The 16,331-nt window shown below is 36.5% G+C and overlaps 1 protein-coding gene and 3 non-coding genes across 6 annotated transcripts in view; 3 read left to right on the top strand and 1 right to left on the bottom strand.

The window, feature by feature from the left end:
• Positions 1-16,331, bottom strand: part of gcy-28 (Receptor-type guanylate cyclase gcy-28) — a gene marked incomplete at both ends in the record, with an annotated part of 27,743 nt that extends 11,412 nt beyond the window's left edge. The window contains 5 exons of one of the 3 annotated variants that reach the window (NM_001262699.2): positions 13,110-13,230; positions 13,944-14,087; positions 15,108-15,375; positions 15,953-16,095; positions 16,181-16,331. In NM_001262699.2, coding sequence (NP_001249628.1) covers positions 13,110-13,230; positions 13,944-14,087; positions 15,108-15,375; positions 15,953-16,095; positions 16,181-16,291 — 787 coding nt within the window. Of the gene's footprint in view, positions 1-1,413; positions 2,138-4,932; positions 5,830-13,109; positions 13,231-13,943; positions 14,088-15,107; positions 15,376-15,952; positions 16,096-16,180 lie in introns of those variants that run through there. The other 2 variants (NM_001026429.3, NM_001392156.1) reach the window with 2 other exon arrangements.
• Positions 715-856, top strand: T01A4.6. Its single transcript, NR_050074.1, has one exon. It is a non-coding gene; the product is annotated as an Unclassified non-coding RNA T01A4.6 (non-coding RNA).
• On the top strand, positions 2,471-2,631 carry T01A4.5. The gene has a single exon (NR_050073.1). It is a non-coding gene; the product is annotated as an Unclassified non-coding RNA T01A4.5 (non-coding RNA).
• On the top strand, positions 2,769-2,848 carry T01A4.8. Its single transcript, NR_101550.1, has one exon. It is a non-coding gene; the product is annotated as an Unclassified non-coding RNA T01A4.8 (non-coding RNA).

Raw genomic sequence — 16,331 nt, 5'->3', positions numbered from 1 at the left:
CTTTGTTAACTTGCCAAAATTTGAGATTTTTGCTGCGCCATCGTTCATTTTTTGAGAGATGTTCAAAACGCCTCATTACGAGGGCAAAGTATATAAAACAGATAATTGATCGTTCCACATTGATCCTCTTATCTTGTTATTCAATTCATTCATTCGTTCTCTAATTCCTTTAGCAAATTGACTTGTAAAATAAAAAGAAAACAAAAGTGTTTTAAGACTCTCTGTCTTCTCTCTTTCAGCGTGTATGTCTTGAATTGTTTTCGGGGGAGGAACGACTGCTTTATGGCTTAGTTGCGTCCCCCACTCGTCTTCACAATTATCTTATTGTCAGTGCCAGTTGTGGCACGACAAAAAGAAAACAATGTTTTGTGTCTCTCTTTGAAGGGTCTCGATGATAGGAGAACCTGCTCATTTGAATTGCAATTTCCCCAACGCCTCATCGTCAAAATAGTCGAATTTTTGAGTCAAGCGAGAGGGCATGTACTTCACACATACTCAAATGGACCACTCATAATAATAATCGCTCGCGCCATTTTTCCAATTTGTGCTCCCTCCATTGCTCTTTTGCCAAGTATGTATGTGCAAAATGCAGAAAAGTTTTTGCGTACTTGTTTGAAGAACGGATAATAAGAGAGGTGCGGTCTCGAGGTGACAGAAGAGAGACACGGGGGCATTGCCATTGCTTTTTGCTTTCTTTGTGAAATCAAATTGTGTGCGAGGACCCCTACTACTTCTTCTTTTGCTCCTTCTTCTTCAGTAGTAGCAGAAGCAGAAGCACATCCTTCTTCCTCTTCCTCACCATTGCCCCGCGGGCAAAAAGAAAGATTTCTCACTCCTTTGAGTCTAACACGACGAATAGAATAATTGCAGTGGAGTAGAAGAAGAAGAAGAAGGCGAGCGGGAGAATAAGACGAAAAAAAGAGCAGAACAAGAAAAACTGACTCCCTTTCTTTCTTGTCACATGCCCTCCAAAAAATATAGAAACCCAAGAGCCTTAACACAAAAAATAGACCATCGTTGCTCTGGTTGGTTGTAGTGGCCAAATTTGGCGAATATGACACATCAAAATCGGCGCGGCAAAAAAGGTCCCTGGAGATCAACAAAATTGAACGAGTTGCCTTTTAAACAGCTTGCAACGCTTGCGAATATGGAGTCTCCGAGAGAGGAAGGAGCCAAAACGGGAGCAATAAATCATTCAGAAAATTATTTGGTTCCCTCACTCAACTACCCGAAAGCCTCGAAAACCGGTTGACTGAAAAATAGCCTGCTATATAGCCCTCTCAAAAATCAGGAGTCAATGGTGGCCAATACGCCTTGCACCGTGCAAGAATAACATTAGATTCAATTTCAGAAATTTCAGCCAATTACATAAGTGCGCTCTACAGTAACCAAGAAAACACAACAAAAACTTACAGTTGCTCATTACTGATGCCTCACTCAACAGAGCTCGGTACTGTAGACGATCGGCTTCAAACTCGCTGAACATTTTCACATTCCATGTGGAAGTCTTATTGTTCATTATAAGATTTTTTATAGCTGACAGTGAGAAGTAACATTCAGATCGTCCTTTATTTCTAGGCCCTCGGGCAACTTCATCATTGAACATGAAAAAGTAATGTTGCCACTCGAACCGTTCAGCAATTCGAGTCACCAGTTTGCCAAGTGATTTGTAACTTCCCATCATTCTTGTCAACAATGGAAACTCGTTTCGATCGCCTAATTCATCAACGAGTGCAGTCGTCGTGAACACCGGAACTCCTTGACCCCAAAACTTTGAAATACGAGCAACTGGAGCCAGAGCATACACGTAGGGAAGACCCATTATCGCATCAACCGTCTTGTTGCAATAGTGCTCGATCATTTTTTGCGGACCGACTGCATCCGACAGAGCCGAGTTCTCGAATGTGACTTTGAGTGATCCATATGGGAGGATACGGAGGTGATACACGTCTTGAAGAGCCACATCAAACACCGGCTTCGATTTGGCAAGAGTTAATAAGAATGGGTTCTTCCCACGGTCGCCTTCTTCGATCGGCAGACCGACGACAATATCAATAGGAAGTAGTGAATGTTGATGACTGCTACTGCTGCTGCTGCTGATCACCAGAGATAATAATAGTACGTCGCTTAGAATCATTCGGATACCATTCCCGCGGGGCACTTTTCAATAATTTGAGAAGTACTCAGCGTCGACTTTTGTAGATAACTTTTTCGTTGATTTGTGCCGTGTCGTCGTCGTCGTCGTTTCTTCTGTGCCGAGACCAGAGTCGAATAGAGACGGATGAAGAAGACGAGACACAGAAGTGTGACGGCGGCGAAGAAGGACTGCGACAACGGCGACGCAACACGATGCTGCGGGGCGCGAGAAGGGTAGCAAAAAAACGAACAACTCGACTCCGCCCACTTCACTCACAGACGGGATCGCAAAAAGGGAGGGAATACTGAAAGAGAGAGAGAGAGAGAGAGAGAGAGAGAGAGAGAGAGAGAGAGAGAGAGAGAGAGAGAGAGAGAGAGAGAGAGAGAGAGAGAGAGAGAGAGAGAGAGAGAGAGAGAGAGAGAGAGAGAGAGAGAGAGAGATGGAGGAAGGGAGAGAGACCCCGTTTTCTCGCACTATTTGCCTTGTTAGGGACGTCGGGACCACGAATAGAAGAAACGATGGCAAGGGGGGGGGGGGGGCACATAGATTCGAATCATGTGCACATAGGCAGTTGAAGAGGAGGAAATATGCGCAAACTTGAGAGTTGTTTCTCTTCCGAAAAATAGTGCCGAAAAGTTTTGGCAAAGTCGTCGTCGGTCGGTCGGTCAGCCATTCATATATCCGGTTTCTACTCTTTTTTCCGAGCATATATGTGCATTCTTAATAGTTCAGATATATGAGAATTGCCAACTTCTTTTGATTTTTTTTCTGCTGGTCTTTGTTTGAAGTTTCAGTTATTCTTTTGATCAAATTCGCAAGTTTTGAAAAAAAAACTCTAGTTTTGGTTCGTCAAAGTTCCAGGATCGAATTTCTGTTTGCAATTTCGATTTCGATTTCCGCGAAAATACATTAATTCTAGCACGTTTCGCTTCTGATCACCATCGGTCTCAGGTGTAAAAGTGTAGAATTCCTCCTCCCCCATTTCGAATATAAAATATTTTTATTTATTTCTGCTTTCCCGTCACCACTTTCAGTGATTGTGTCCTTTAGACATTTTTGATCGCTTGCCTCCTTCGTGGGGGCTCCATCCGTATAAAATAGCATTGCAATTGACGAGACACTTCCGACGCCTCTTTCGTCAATAGATTCCTTGCTTCTTCTTCTTCTTCTTCTGCAAAAAAATCAGCCTATGGTTACTCCCGGGGCAGCAGCACATCAGAACAAGAGCAGCGACATTCTGCATTGCACTGGGCAGAAAAAAATTGAGTGTGTGTTGAAAAAAAAAACGGACGTCATGTGTGTGTGTTTAGAAATCCTGTTAAGTGGCGAGAGATGGACGTCTAAATCTTCCAAATTCTTCTCCAGATTCAACAGATTCGGAAGCAGCATTCGTATAGAATTTCAATGTTCCAAACAAACAGTGAACATCGGAAGTGAGAACGAGGGGTGGAAGGGGGAATACTGTATACACCCATGGGGGGTTAGGTAATCCGGTTTTTCCAACTTGTACCCTTTTGCAGCGTCATGATTCGAATTATTTTTTATCGGATCGGACGGGACGAAGAACTTGTTTCATTAAGTCGGCTCTCACTCTCTTCTTTTCTGTGTCAACACAAATACATACACACAAGCGTATACTCGAGGCCAACAACGCCTGAATTCTTTATAATCAATTAGGAGGATTCACTGCCGTCCAGGGAAAGAGAAAACCGAAACAAATATTCTTTCTTCGCCATTTCTGATTTCAAAACGACGTCTACTGACTATTTTGTTGCAACTTATAGAAAGATTACGACGTCGATAACGGCGACATTTTTTTTCGTCTTTTATTTTGATGGATGAACCCTTCCGCGAAGTTCTCTTTTTTTCTTGCTCGCGTTTTCAGATGACGTCAGCAAGTGAAGATGGCTCAGAGTGAGTTAACTTCTCACGGAATCCACTCAACGGATCTATGCTCTAGTAAGTGAGTCAGTGGTTTCACCTGTTCTATTTCAAATTAGGATATTACAACAAGTAAATTCCGAAGAAAAGTTCAGTGTCTAGGGAAAGTGAACAACATTTTATACAATGAACATTTGAATTTAGTTTGAACTTGATCTACTATTCAAAAGGATTTTGTCTAAACTTTCTATCACAATACAGTTCAGATGATAGTTCTACATATTAATGTTGACCAAAAAAGATAATTTAAATTATTGTATTTGAGTTTTTTAAGAATTTAAATGTATACACTTTATGTTTCAAAATGTTCGTTAATTTGAAAATGTATCAAAACTTTTATTTTTATAAAATATTCAGAAAAGTGTATTTAGACAAAAGGCCGAGTAGCGATGCTTTAAAAGATTTGAGGAAAAACGTACTATTTTTTCGAACTATGATTAATATTTTTCTGTATATAATTATTGCAAAAGTTTTACATTTTTCAAATTAATATTTAAAAAATTAATGTTATTAAGATTATTTCTGAAAATGTACCTATAACTTAAAAGTTTTTTTGGCATTTTTGAGTAAAATTTCAAGTTTTTCGTATTTTTCGTAGATATTTTTGCTGTAAGAAAAGCACGTGGGAGTTTTTTACTGGCATAATCCAAATCACGGTCAAGTCAAAGTCCAATTTTTCTACATTCTAAAAACATCCGATTTTTCAAATCAATTTGCAGCTCGATTCTCCATTTTTCCCTCGATTTCCTTCCCACGAACATTTGATTTTTCAATCTAAACATTCTTTCTACCACATTCACATGTCTTGTGACATCACTCTCATAAGACATTCTAAATTTACAAGAAAAACTCACCATTCGACTGTAACGAAATTTCTCGCAGCCACTGTTTAAACGTTTCCCTCTCGATGACCAAGTCCTCGTCGAACGGAAATTGCGGAGTGTTCAGCGCCCATTCCCTCTTGAACGTCTTACTTTTTTCAGTGAAATAACGTTTAATGGCGTACAGCGAGAAGTAACAATGTGACGACGTTGCACCTGTCTCCTGACTTTCATCTTGTGCAATTACCCGATTGACTGCACGACGTTTATCGTGATAGAAAAATATTAAATTGAGGTAGTTGAGAGACGAATTCGACTTGGACACCGAATCCTCATCATGATAGGCAATTAGTTGATACATGGAATCAGCCAAAAGACGGTAACTTCCTTGCATTCTAGTCAAAAATGGATATTCTTTCTTTGAATTTAACAAGGATGGCATTCCAGAAGTCGTTAATATTGGGATACCACCATTCAGTCCCGCCGTCACCTTGGTTACTGTAGCTAATCCATAGTTGTCAGCAAATCCAAGAATTGCGTCGAGTCGATGTTCACAGTATGCTTGAATAACTCCAACAGTCGCATGTCGTTCAGCTAGAAGAATATCCTCATAAAGACGAGAATCCCAATATGTCAAATTGATCCATCCGGGAGGAAGCTTCTTCGCTTTGATAACTTCTTGCACGGCAATATCGATAACTGGCATCGCCTTTTGTAGAGTCATTCCAAAATTGTCGTACGTCGACTCCCGCTTCGGCAGAATAACAATCACATTGAACGGGAACGGTGGTGGTGGGGGTGGATAGCTAGCCTGTTGTGCGGCGCCGACGTCTTCGACGATATTTCCGTGCAGCGCGGTCAGGAGAATACATGAAAGTAGAGTTAGCCATCTGAGCATAGCCTCATAGGTACATTCACGGGTACAATACTGTAATTTGATTAAAAGTGAGATTGCGATTCGAAAAGAGAGAGAGAGAGAGGGAGAGAGATTGAAAATACTATTTCTAGCGGAATGAAGGAAACGACCGAAGAACTAGACTGTATTTAGATCAGGGGTGCGCAGCAATTATCGACCTGCAATTCTACAGAAGGAGCCAGTGTGACATGTTATCCCAATATTTTTTTAATTTAAATTTAGTGATAGAATACAGGTAAACATTTTATTAATCTAAAAAAAAGGTTTTTAGTTGAGTTGAAACGAATGTCTAAAAGTGAAAAATTATCGACAATTTTTTGAAGGTATTTGGGCACTTTTCAATTACTCCAATTGAAATAAAGCGAAAAAAATTGGGAGAGCATGCCACACTGGCTCATTTTGTAGAGATCGGCAATTGCCGCGCTTTTAGATCAAAAAGCTAGAATTTCCGATCGTGTTATAAATACGTTCAGAAATCAATCAAAAATCGAATCGCTAATTTCTTGAAAACTCAAGATTCAAAAGATACAAAATTGACGCCTATGTATGAATTGAACTTTTTGAAAGAATTATGAATAAAATTTCAACCAAGAACGAAAATTTTCCATAAATAAATTTCTTTGGTCAAAATTTCCAATAGAAAAAAATTAATCGAGAAGAAACGTGAGCTAAAGAATATGGAAACACTTTGGCTCACTCCCAATCTAAGATGAAAGCATCAACGGTTGTTGGCTATTCTTAGGCTTCAGGAAGTCAAAGAAACAGATATCCGACTAGAAACGGATTAGTTTTTGCAAGAAGCAGCAGAAAAAAGGGATCGGGACAACATTTTTTGCAAGACGCAAAAATTCAGATGGAGAAGACGGAGAAGACGAAGAAAAAGAAGATAAAGAAACATGATCATTCCGATCACAAGTGGTATAAGGGATAGGGGTGGTAGGGAATGAGGAGAGGAAAAGAAGAGGAGGAGGAGGAGGAGAAGGAGAAGGAAAAACTAAACGGAAGGTTGGGGCACCGCTGCTGTTGCACCAGCTAGGCCAGCATCAGCAGCAGCAGCAATAGAAGATGAAAACACGCACAACTTTTCCCCCAGTCCTCTACCACACTCTCACGCGCATACGTACACTCTCACACGTTTGGGAGGTACAGACAGAAACAAAATATGTTGGAATGGCGGGGAAAAAAGAATGAGAAGAGACCGAAAGAAAAAAGGAGAAAAAAGAAAGGAAAATCGAGAGGAGAAGACGAGGTGTGAGAAGGGAGCAGCCGTGGAACGATAACGGAGAGGTGAGACAGAGGAGAAGGAGGCACACGCTTTGTCGATCTTTCTAAATCTCTTTCTCTCTCTCTTTCCACTTTCGCCAATCTCCTCCTGAACCTTCTCATTTTTCTGCAACAGAGGCGCCCAAGAGTGCCCGGTGTCCCTTGTGTGTGTGTGTGAGTATGTGTACGTGACGGGTTAAATATGGAACTTTTGTGGTTTTGGGACACTTTCGGCTATTTTGTACTTGCCTAGTGTTTTGGAAATTTTAAGCGTTTTCTAGGGGTAACTTTAGATGGGAGTTAACTCAATTGAAATCAGTGGGCACAAGAATCTGCTAAGTAGCTTCACAGGGCTAAAACTCATCGTCTGACAATTTCTGACGTACTGCTGTTGAAATTTTTTTTTGGATTATTTTTCAAAATTAATATTACAACAACAACAGTACATCAGAAATTTTCAGATGAAGAGTTTCAGCCTTGTGTAGCTCCTTAACAAACTATGAAATAATATTTCTGTAGTCACTGATTTTAGCTCATCTAACGTTTGTTTTATGAATAATACGAAAAAATCTGAATAGTGTGAGGTTTTGAAATAAATTCAAAAATTATGAAGGTACAAACACCAAAAAAAAGTGTAAAGTGAAGCACCATCTTTTGTTGCTCTTTGTCCTCTTTCTAGAATTGTCATCTTCCAATCGAAAAAAAAAGTTCGTTTGGATATCTATCTATATATTTTTCTACTTTTCTCAAGGTATTGTTGACGCGAGACACCGCCAACGCCTATAGGGTTGGCAGTGAGAGATAGAGCACAAATGCAAAGAATCAAGGAATTTCAATTTTTTTTTGCAAAATCATGTGATAACGGAGAACGGGGGGTCACATACACTCACACACAGTAAGACAACAAATCGCATTAGATGATGATGAAGAAGAAGATAAAAAGAAAATAGAAAAATGACTGCAGGTTTTTAACAATTTGCAAGCGATGAGAGGGCAAAAAATTATAATCAATGTCGTTTTCAATATCATCGATTATTTTCGACTAAACTACATTCAGTAGGATATGATTGAATAATTTGGAAATGGAGAAACAATTTATTTCATTTGCTGCAAAGGGGATAAGTTGAGATAAATTTCTCAAGGGATCAAATATAGATGAAGCGGAGAACGACCTTTGAACACTAATTTTAATTCAATTTCTCCTAGATTTTGTGCAATATAGCTGCAATACATGACGTGGTTTGAGAGGGTGCAGTGGTTAAAGATGGAGTCCAACCAAAAAGGTTTTATAAAACTAGTATTTTTATATTCTAATCAAGTTTCAAATATTTTTTATTTGAAAATTGTAGGGGTTTGTAACTGGAGAAAATTTCAAAATTTTTTACTGAAATTTTAAAATGTTTCAGAGTTATCACGTGGTGTCAGGCTGTCCTATAACGGTGTGATCTACAATAAATGCGGAAATTGAGACACAGCGTCTTCAACAGATTTCATATGATCAAAAAATTCCCTCCCGCATTTTCTGTAGATCATACCGTTATGGGACAACCTGACGCGTGTAGCCCATTTTGAGTATATTTTGTAGTTCTAGGGAATGATATTAAATTTCAAGACCAAACTATGTTTTTTAAATGACACATTTTGAAAAAAAAGTTTAATTTTAATTTTTGGGTGATAGTTTGTTCTTCTGCACTTTCAATAAAGTCAGAGTGCATTTAATTCAAATTAGAGAACAAAATCTCATTAAATGGAATGCTTCCGTCACACTCCAATCAACGCACATTAAACAGCGTTTTTTTTCCTCGGAAACCTTTCGAAAAATTTTCATATAATTTTTTACAGCTGTTTTATATCTAGTGATAACACTACAAAATGCTGCGGAGAGAGCAATTCAATCGAATTTTGCACAATTTCATCAATGTGTTGCAGAAGGAAGAAAAAAGTGCCAGAAAAAAAGTCGTTTTTTTTTTGCAACAAAAAGTAGTTTCAACACAATAGTGAGTGGCGACGAAGTGGTGCGGTTCAAACTCAAAGTGAGAGTAAGACCACTGACAAAAATGAGTTCTATTCAGTGAAAAACGAAGAAAAAGGATGAAAACTGGTAGCAGTGTGTTGAGCAACAGGGCCATGTGTGTGTGTGTGTTGGGCGTGACTTTTGACACAAAATTAAATCAGAGATGGACGGCCAAGGAAATCGTGTGTGTTTGTGTGTGTGTGTGCTTCGAGTATGCATGAAGTTTTGCATGACGATGTGTAGCAAAGAAACTGATTGAAAATCTTCTCGTTTCCGTTTTAGGCCCATAAAACGAGCTTGTTCATTTCCTATGAGGTGGGAAAGATCAAAAACTTTTTTTTGAAGAAAAAAAACACACACAATGTTTTCCGAAACTCGTAGTATATTGTTAACGTTGTAGGTAAAGTTCAACTAACCAATTCACGGAATATTTGTTTTGGGAAAGTATTTTTCGGAATGAGGATGTTCTTACAATTATTTAGATGCCAAATTTTGCAAGTTTTGCTATAAAATACGGTCTCGAAACGACAGATTTTCGTGAACTCAAAAAGAAGTGTGCACCTTTAAGGAATACTGTAGTTGCTGCGAAATTTGCATTTGATGTTCCCTACACGCACTGTTTTGTACTTAAGAAATTGAATCGCTTCAAGACCGGTTATTGTATTTTTGGTTTGAAAATCTGCAAAACTTTGGAGGTCTTGGCACGCCTAGAAATTTTTAGGGAATGGCAAACTGTACAAAATGGTTTACTTCGATTCCAATTTTTGTTAAATTCAATTGTTCATTGTTGTTTGAATTCTCAACTTTTTTAAAAGAGACAATTTCAATTGAAAGAAAAGAAATGTTCTTGAAAATTTTTTAGTTGTGCTAGGAAATGAAACAACTTCCAGAAAACAAATCCGGCTTCATCCAACATTTTGCAACAGAACTATGAATCATTGTTAGTCATGTGTGCTATTCTAATCTCGATTTGCTATGATAAAAGGAGCTGAATTCATTAACTAAAAAAACGTTTAATGGCTTCTTCAAACTATATAGATATATAGTTATATATTCAAAACGCCTCACTCTCTCACTCACTCAAAAACTAGAAGCTGAGCACGGACACCGATCGACAGATGAAGGAGGAAGGGAGACGTGGAGGAGGAAAATAGAAAGGGGAAGAGGCATGGAGCACAACATAGCGCCACACTGACTGCCTTATTTCTATTTTCATTTCTGACTAGATGATGCCTCCCGGTGTGTATGTGTGTTTGAGACGACGACGACGACAACGAACGAACGAACGAACGACGGAAACGAACAAGCCAATGAGTTTTTCCGCTACAAATAATGTTTTTCCATCTTCACATTGAGAGAGAAAGAGTGGCACACAGAAGCTCCTCCTTTACTCACATTTCTTCAACTTCTTCATTTCTGTCACTTCTCCACTGAACCACTAAACCCATGAAAACCATGATAACTACAAAGAAATAAAACAAAGAAAAATGAGAAAAAAAGAGAAGATGAAGAAGGTGTAGGTGGCAAGAAGTAAGTTGAATAACCTTGAACACAAAAATTGAAAAAAATGCGGTTGCTGCTGCTGCTGACTGCTGACACACATTGGAAGGAGGCTGGGAGTTTGTGTCAGTTTATTGATAGTGTTGTTCATCGTTCGATGATGATGATAGAGACTAGACTGCAAGGTGTTGCAGAACAGACAGAATGGCTGGAGAGAGAAGAAGAAGTATGACAAAGGATTGATTTGTACTTTGTGATCGACTGAAATTGAAAATGTTTGAACAAATCGTGCAACGTTCCTTTCCGCGATTTCGGGTGACCGAAAAAAGAAGATTTTGACCTTCAGATCAATAATTTTCTTGTTTAGTCTAAGGATGCCTACGTTTCTGGGTTTTTGCATGTACTGACTCAAAATGTAATTGCCGTTCGGCAATTTTTTTCGTCGACAAATTCGGCAAATCGGTAAATTGCCGGAAATATTCATTTTCGGCAAATCGCCGATTTGCCGGAAATTTCAATTTTGACAATTTACCGATCTATCGGACGGAAATTTCAATTTTGGCAATTTACCGATTTGCCGGAAATTTTAATTTTGGCAATTTGCCGGAAACTTCAATTTTTTGCAATTTACCGATTTGCCTGAAATTTCAATTCTGGCAATTTGCCGATTTGCCGGAAATTTCAATTCTGGCAATTTGCCGGAAACTTCAATTTTGGCAATTTGCCGATTTGACGGGAATTTCAATTCTGGCAATTTGCCGATTTGCCGGAAATTTTAATTTTGGCAATTTGCCGGAAATTTCAATTTTGACAATTTACCGATTTGCCGAAAATTTTGATTCCAGCATGAGAAGAGTATTGTTGAAGAATCCTGAATACCGAAAAACCCTAGCAATTCAATTCAAAAGTCCCGAGGCGCTCGTTGGAGATAAGGCTCGTACCGAAAAGCTTTAGAAAAAAAAGCCAATTTTTACTGAACACACTTACTTACTGAACACCTATGCTTTTATCTCCCGAAAAAATGTGAGGAAATTCAATAATTTTCGCGGGAGGGAAAAGTGAATAACAGAAAACAGGAGACTTTTCACCTGCTCCAACGCCTGTTTTTCTCGTAAATATCGATGGATGGAAAGTGTGGGAAAATCGAATGGGAAAACAATTTCTCAATGAAATTTTGATTAAGTAGTAGTAGTTATGGAAGGGAGACAATGAAGACAAATTTTGATTGAATAGGACGGGGTTGCAGAAAAATTCGCCCGAAATTTCGCGAAAAAATTTCCATAAAATTCGGATTATTCAAATATATTTCCGTTTCCAGAGAGAAATTCCGAAAATCGTCTAGACGATTTTGCAACAAAAAATATAATTTGTGTGGGTGGAAAATTACAAAAATCCAAAAAGGAAATGGCTTCGAAAAACGTGAGAAAAATTCAAATATTTTTCGGGAAAAAAAGTACAAAAACCAAAAAATGTCTGGGGCGAGTAACAAAAAGTCAATTGAAAGAAGGTGGGGAAAAAAGAAAAAAGTTTACCGACGGGGCAGCCAATCGGTAGTGAGAGGAGACTATTTAATTTTCGATTTTCCGTTAAACCATCGGAGGGGAGATATAAAAAACTAGTTGGTTTCTGTTGGGGGAAAAATAGAGAGAACAATTCCAAAGTCGAACTAAAAAAAAAGAAGAAAAATTGCAAATTAACCAATATTTCATCTTTTCTTCATCTACCAAATGGCAGGAATATGTGAATTGAAGATGGAGACGCAGAGATGCATAGAGAAAACTCTTTTCTTTCTACTCTCTGCTCCTCTACTTAATTTACAGTGGGGTTTCTGGTTTTCTTCGTCATTTTTCTTGACCCATTTGCAGTATATTTGCACTCAATATTGCATGTCCATTAAGGAAAGAAGAGAAGGCTTCTCCATCTCGAGCTTCTTCTTCTTCTTCTTCGTTTCTTTCTTCATCATCATCAACGCCCATCTTGAATTATTGACCATTTTCTCTTTGTGGTGATGCCCTTTACGCACAAAATGGAAGCAGAAAATGAACAGAATTTGCAATTTTTTCGGTGCCAAAGCTCGAAAATAGCTCTTCCAAGCGTTTATGTGGAGGGAATTAAGGATGTTCTTTGCAACAAATTCCGTATTAAACAATTCATCGATTTCACCCAGAAGCTCGAGCTCCCAACAGGTTCCCACACGATTATTGGCAAAAAACTTTCAGAAACATTCAAAAATACCCCTTCCATTCCATTTTTCTCCGAATTTGAAATTTTTTTAAAGTTTTCAAGGCGGAATTGGCGTGAGATTTCTTTGCAATAAATTCCGAGCTAGATTGAGCTCTAGAAATCGAAAAATTCCATTCACAATGAAGTTTGGTGTGGAAACTTGAAATCCCAACAGATTTACTCAAATATTTTCAGCGAACTTTCAGTAACATACAAACATATCCTTGAAGCTTTCTTTTCATTTTTTTAAACCCTTTTTTTTCTCAGAAAAACCACAAAAAAAAGCCAACTAACCATTCGCCATATTACTGCTCGCTCGCAAATAGTTCCGAAATTGATTGTGCCGTTCCGCTTTTGATATATTCGCTCCGTGATCTTCGTTGAACGTGAAGAAGTTGTGTTGCATTTCCATGACCTGAAAAAAAACGGATTTAGATTGGTATTCCAGCATCAGATGGCTGTTGCTTTTTTGATTTTTGGATTTTTTTTTCGAAAAATAGATTGCTTGGAAAAAACAGTTTTTTTTGGAAAATAGATGTTTTTGTCTTTTTTGAAAAAAAATGTTTTTTTTTGTTGGTTTTTTGAAACCAAAGAACCAAAAAAATAAATTACAACACCGATTCAGCAAAAAAATTTAAAATGAACAAAAATCCTGCGGTTCGTTCAAGTTTTAATATTTTATGAAACTTTTCCGTTTTTTTTTTCGTTTAAAATCAAAAGTTGATTTTTTTCAATAAATTCGATTTTTGTTTTTTTTTTGTCGAAATTTTTTTTTGCAACAGCCAACAAAAATCAATAGATTATTTTCAATATTGTTAATGATTTTTCCATTTTTGCAAAAAAAAAAAAAATTTAAAAACTGCTTTTAATTTTTGAATTGAATTTTTCCGTTTTTCGGCCATTTTTTCCGGTATTTCTTCGTTTTATATATATATTTTTTTAATGTTTGTTCCTTTTCAAGCACTTTTCTGCAAAAAATTAAATTAATTTTAAGTTAACGATTTCTAGCTCAAATTTAACTAGATCATTGATTTCAGGGAAACTATAAAATAATTCGGCGCTTTCTAATTTTTTAAAGAATTTTTTTTACAGCAATTTTTACACACTTTAGAACATTTCTCGACAAACCTTTCGAAGTGGATGCTGTAGACTTGCCATCAGAAGGAAGCATTCTCCAACGGCCACAGACGGCGCTTTTGCGTGGTGAAACATAAAAATGTGGCGTTTCCATTTATATGTGTTGAATAGTGTTGATACAGCGCTGGAGACTACCTGGAAACTGAGAAATTGCGAAAAAAGTTGGTTTTTTTTGGTTTTTTTTGGTTATTTTTAGACCAAAAAACAACCAGAAAATGTTTTAAAAAAATCGTTTTTCAGCGAATTTTGTCGTTTTTTAAAAAAATTATTCTGATAAATATTGTTCTAAGTAAATTTTGAAAGTATACAAGTCAACGTCGGCTTAAAAAAAATATTTTCCTCTCATTTTTGTTTCTAATACTTTAAATTAATAATTATGTAACACAAAATTGAAAAAAAATGGAGAAAATTCGTTAAAATCGAAATAGAAAAATACAAGGAAGATGAGCGAGGAAGAAACCGAAAAGTAAAAAGTACCATAAACTTTTTTACGTCCCGAGACCCATATGAATAAATCTGTGCGTCTTTAAGAAGCGAGAGTATTGTGTGAAATTTAAAAAAAAACCACAAGATTTCTTAATTAGCGTTCTTTAAAAAAATTCCAAAAAACTTTTCATTTCGTATTAAAAAATTAAACTTAAAATTTTGTTAACGTTTTTTTTTTCTTTTGCAGAAGCTGGAATACAGTTTTATTCTTTTATCACTATTTTTTGTATATTTTCGTCATAATTATTAGGCTAATTCATTGATTTAGGCACATTTTTTTGTTAAAAAACTACTGAAATTTGATTTCTATCGACCTAAAATGTTCCTGGCGAGATTAACGAAAAAAATAAATATAATTATCCAAAACGCTGTTAATTTAATAAAAATTGTATTCCAGGTGCTGCGAAAAGGAAAAGCGGACGAAATTTTGGATTTTAGAAAATTTTCGCTTTTTTAAAAACTTTTTTTTTTGAACCTTTTTGGTCTTTCCTGGTTTTTTTTTGGTATTTCGACGAAAAATTTATTTTTTTGGTTTTATTGGTATTTCGGGACCTTTCGGGATTTTGGATAAATTCAAGCATTTTTTTTGGTTTTCCGCAAATTTTACTTTTTTTTGGTGCCAGCACAAAAATTGAGATCCATTTTCGAACAATTTTCCAATAAACTCACTTTATACGGACTATTAATTCTTGTCATTAACTGATATTCTCGTTTATCATCTAAACTCATTGTCAAGCCAATTGGTGTGATTATCGGAATTCCATTTTTCCAATATGGAGACATTCTGGCAACTGGTGCAAGTGCATATCCATACGCATAACCAATTATACAATCAATTTGTTTTCGAAGAAGTTGCTCAACTGCCACGTTTGGACCAATAGCATCCGATAGTTTTGAGTCTCGATAAATTAGATTTACAGAGTTGTTGGGTAGGATTCTGGAAAATTTGAAAATATTGTTAGTTTTTACAAAATTGAAAATTTTTGGCAGCGAAATTTTGACGAAAAATTGATTTTTTGGTTTTTAAGACAAAAAAAATCAAAAAATGTTCACTGTTCACAATTTTTTTTAAATGAACAAAATTAGTGTCAAAATATAGAAAAGCAGTTTATTTATCTGAAAATGAAATTTACTTTAATTGAAACATCTGAAAAAATACACAAAAATTTCCGTTTTTTTCTTGTGAAAAATCAAGTAATTTTCTATATTTTTAAACTAACTTCTAACAAAAAACGTTGGAACAGCATGGCGTGATAGGTCATTTTCACAAAATTGCCAGATTTTTCGTTTGCTTTTTTAAAAATTTTTTTAAGGAGACTGTAATGAAGAAACTGTATTTTTGAAAAATTTTCCCGTTTTCTTCATATATTTTTATGGAATTTACTCGCATGGAATGGTATTTTTAGGAAAATTTATAAGATTCGTTCAATTTTTGTTAATTTTTTAATTTTTTAAATTCAAAATTTAATTTAATTTAATTAAAACAACCATTTGAAATATCTTTAAAAATTCACCCTTCTCGATAAACTCTCTCCAGAGCCAAATCAGCGAGCGGTTTTACTTTGTGAGATGAGAACAAAAATGGATTTTTTCCATCACTAAAATCATCATCGTCTGGCAATGGAATGACCAAATGGATCGGATGCTTGACAGAGATCTGTAAAAATTTATTTTAAAAACTCCAAATTAAAATAGATTATTTAAATATATTTAATTATTTTTTATTGTTGCTGCCAACAAACCTCCTCAAATTTTCTATTAGACTTTGTGACGACCTCGTGAGACAGAAGAAGCACCAGTACAATGCGTACGAAATGATTAAATATAAGTGTTCGCGTGCTGTTAATCCACATTTCGCACTCATCTCACCATTCCATTATTAATTTTCTGAAA

This window comes from Caenorhabditis elegans, chromosome I (assembly GCF_000002985.6).
Source record: "Caenorhabditis elegans chromosome I".
Taxonomy (NCBI): domain Eukaryota; kingdom Metazoa; phylum Nematoda; class Chromadorea; order Rhabditida; family Rhabditidae; genus Caenorhabditis; species Caenorhabditis elegans.
This window is presented reverse-complemented; position numbering and strand designations above follow the sequence as displayed.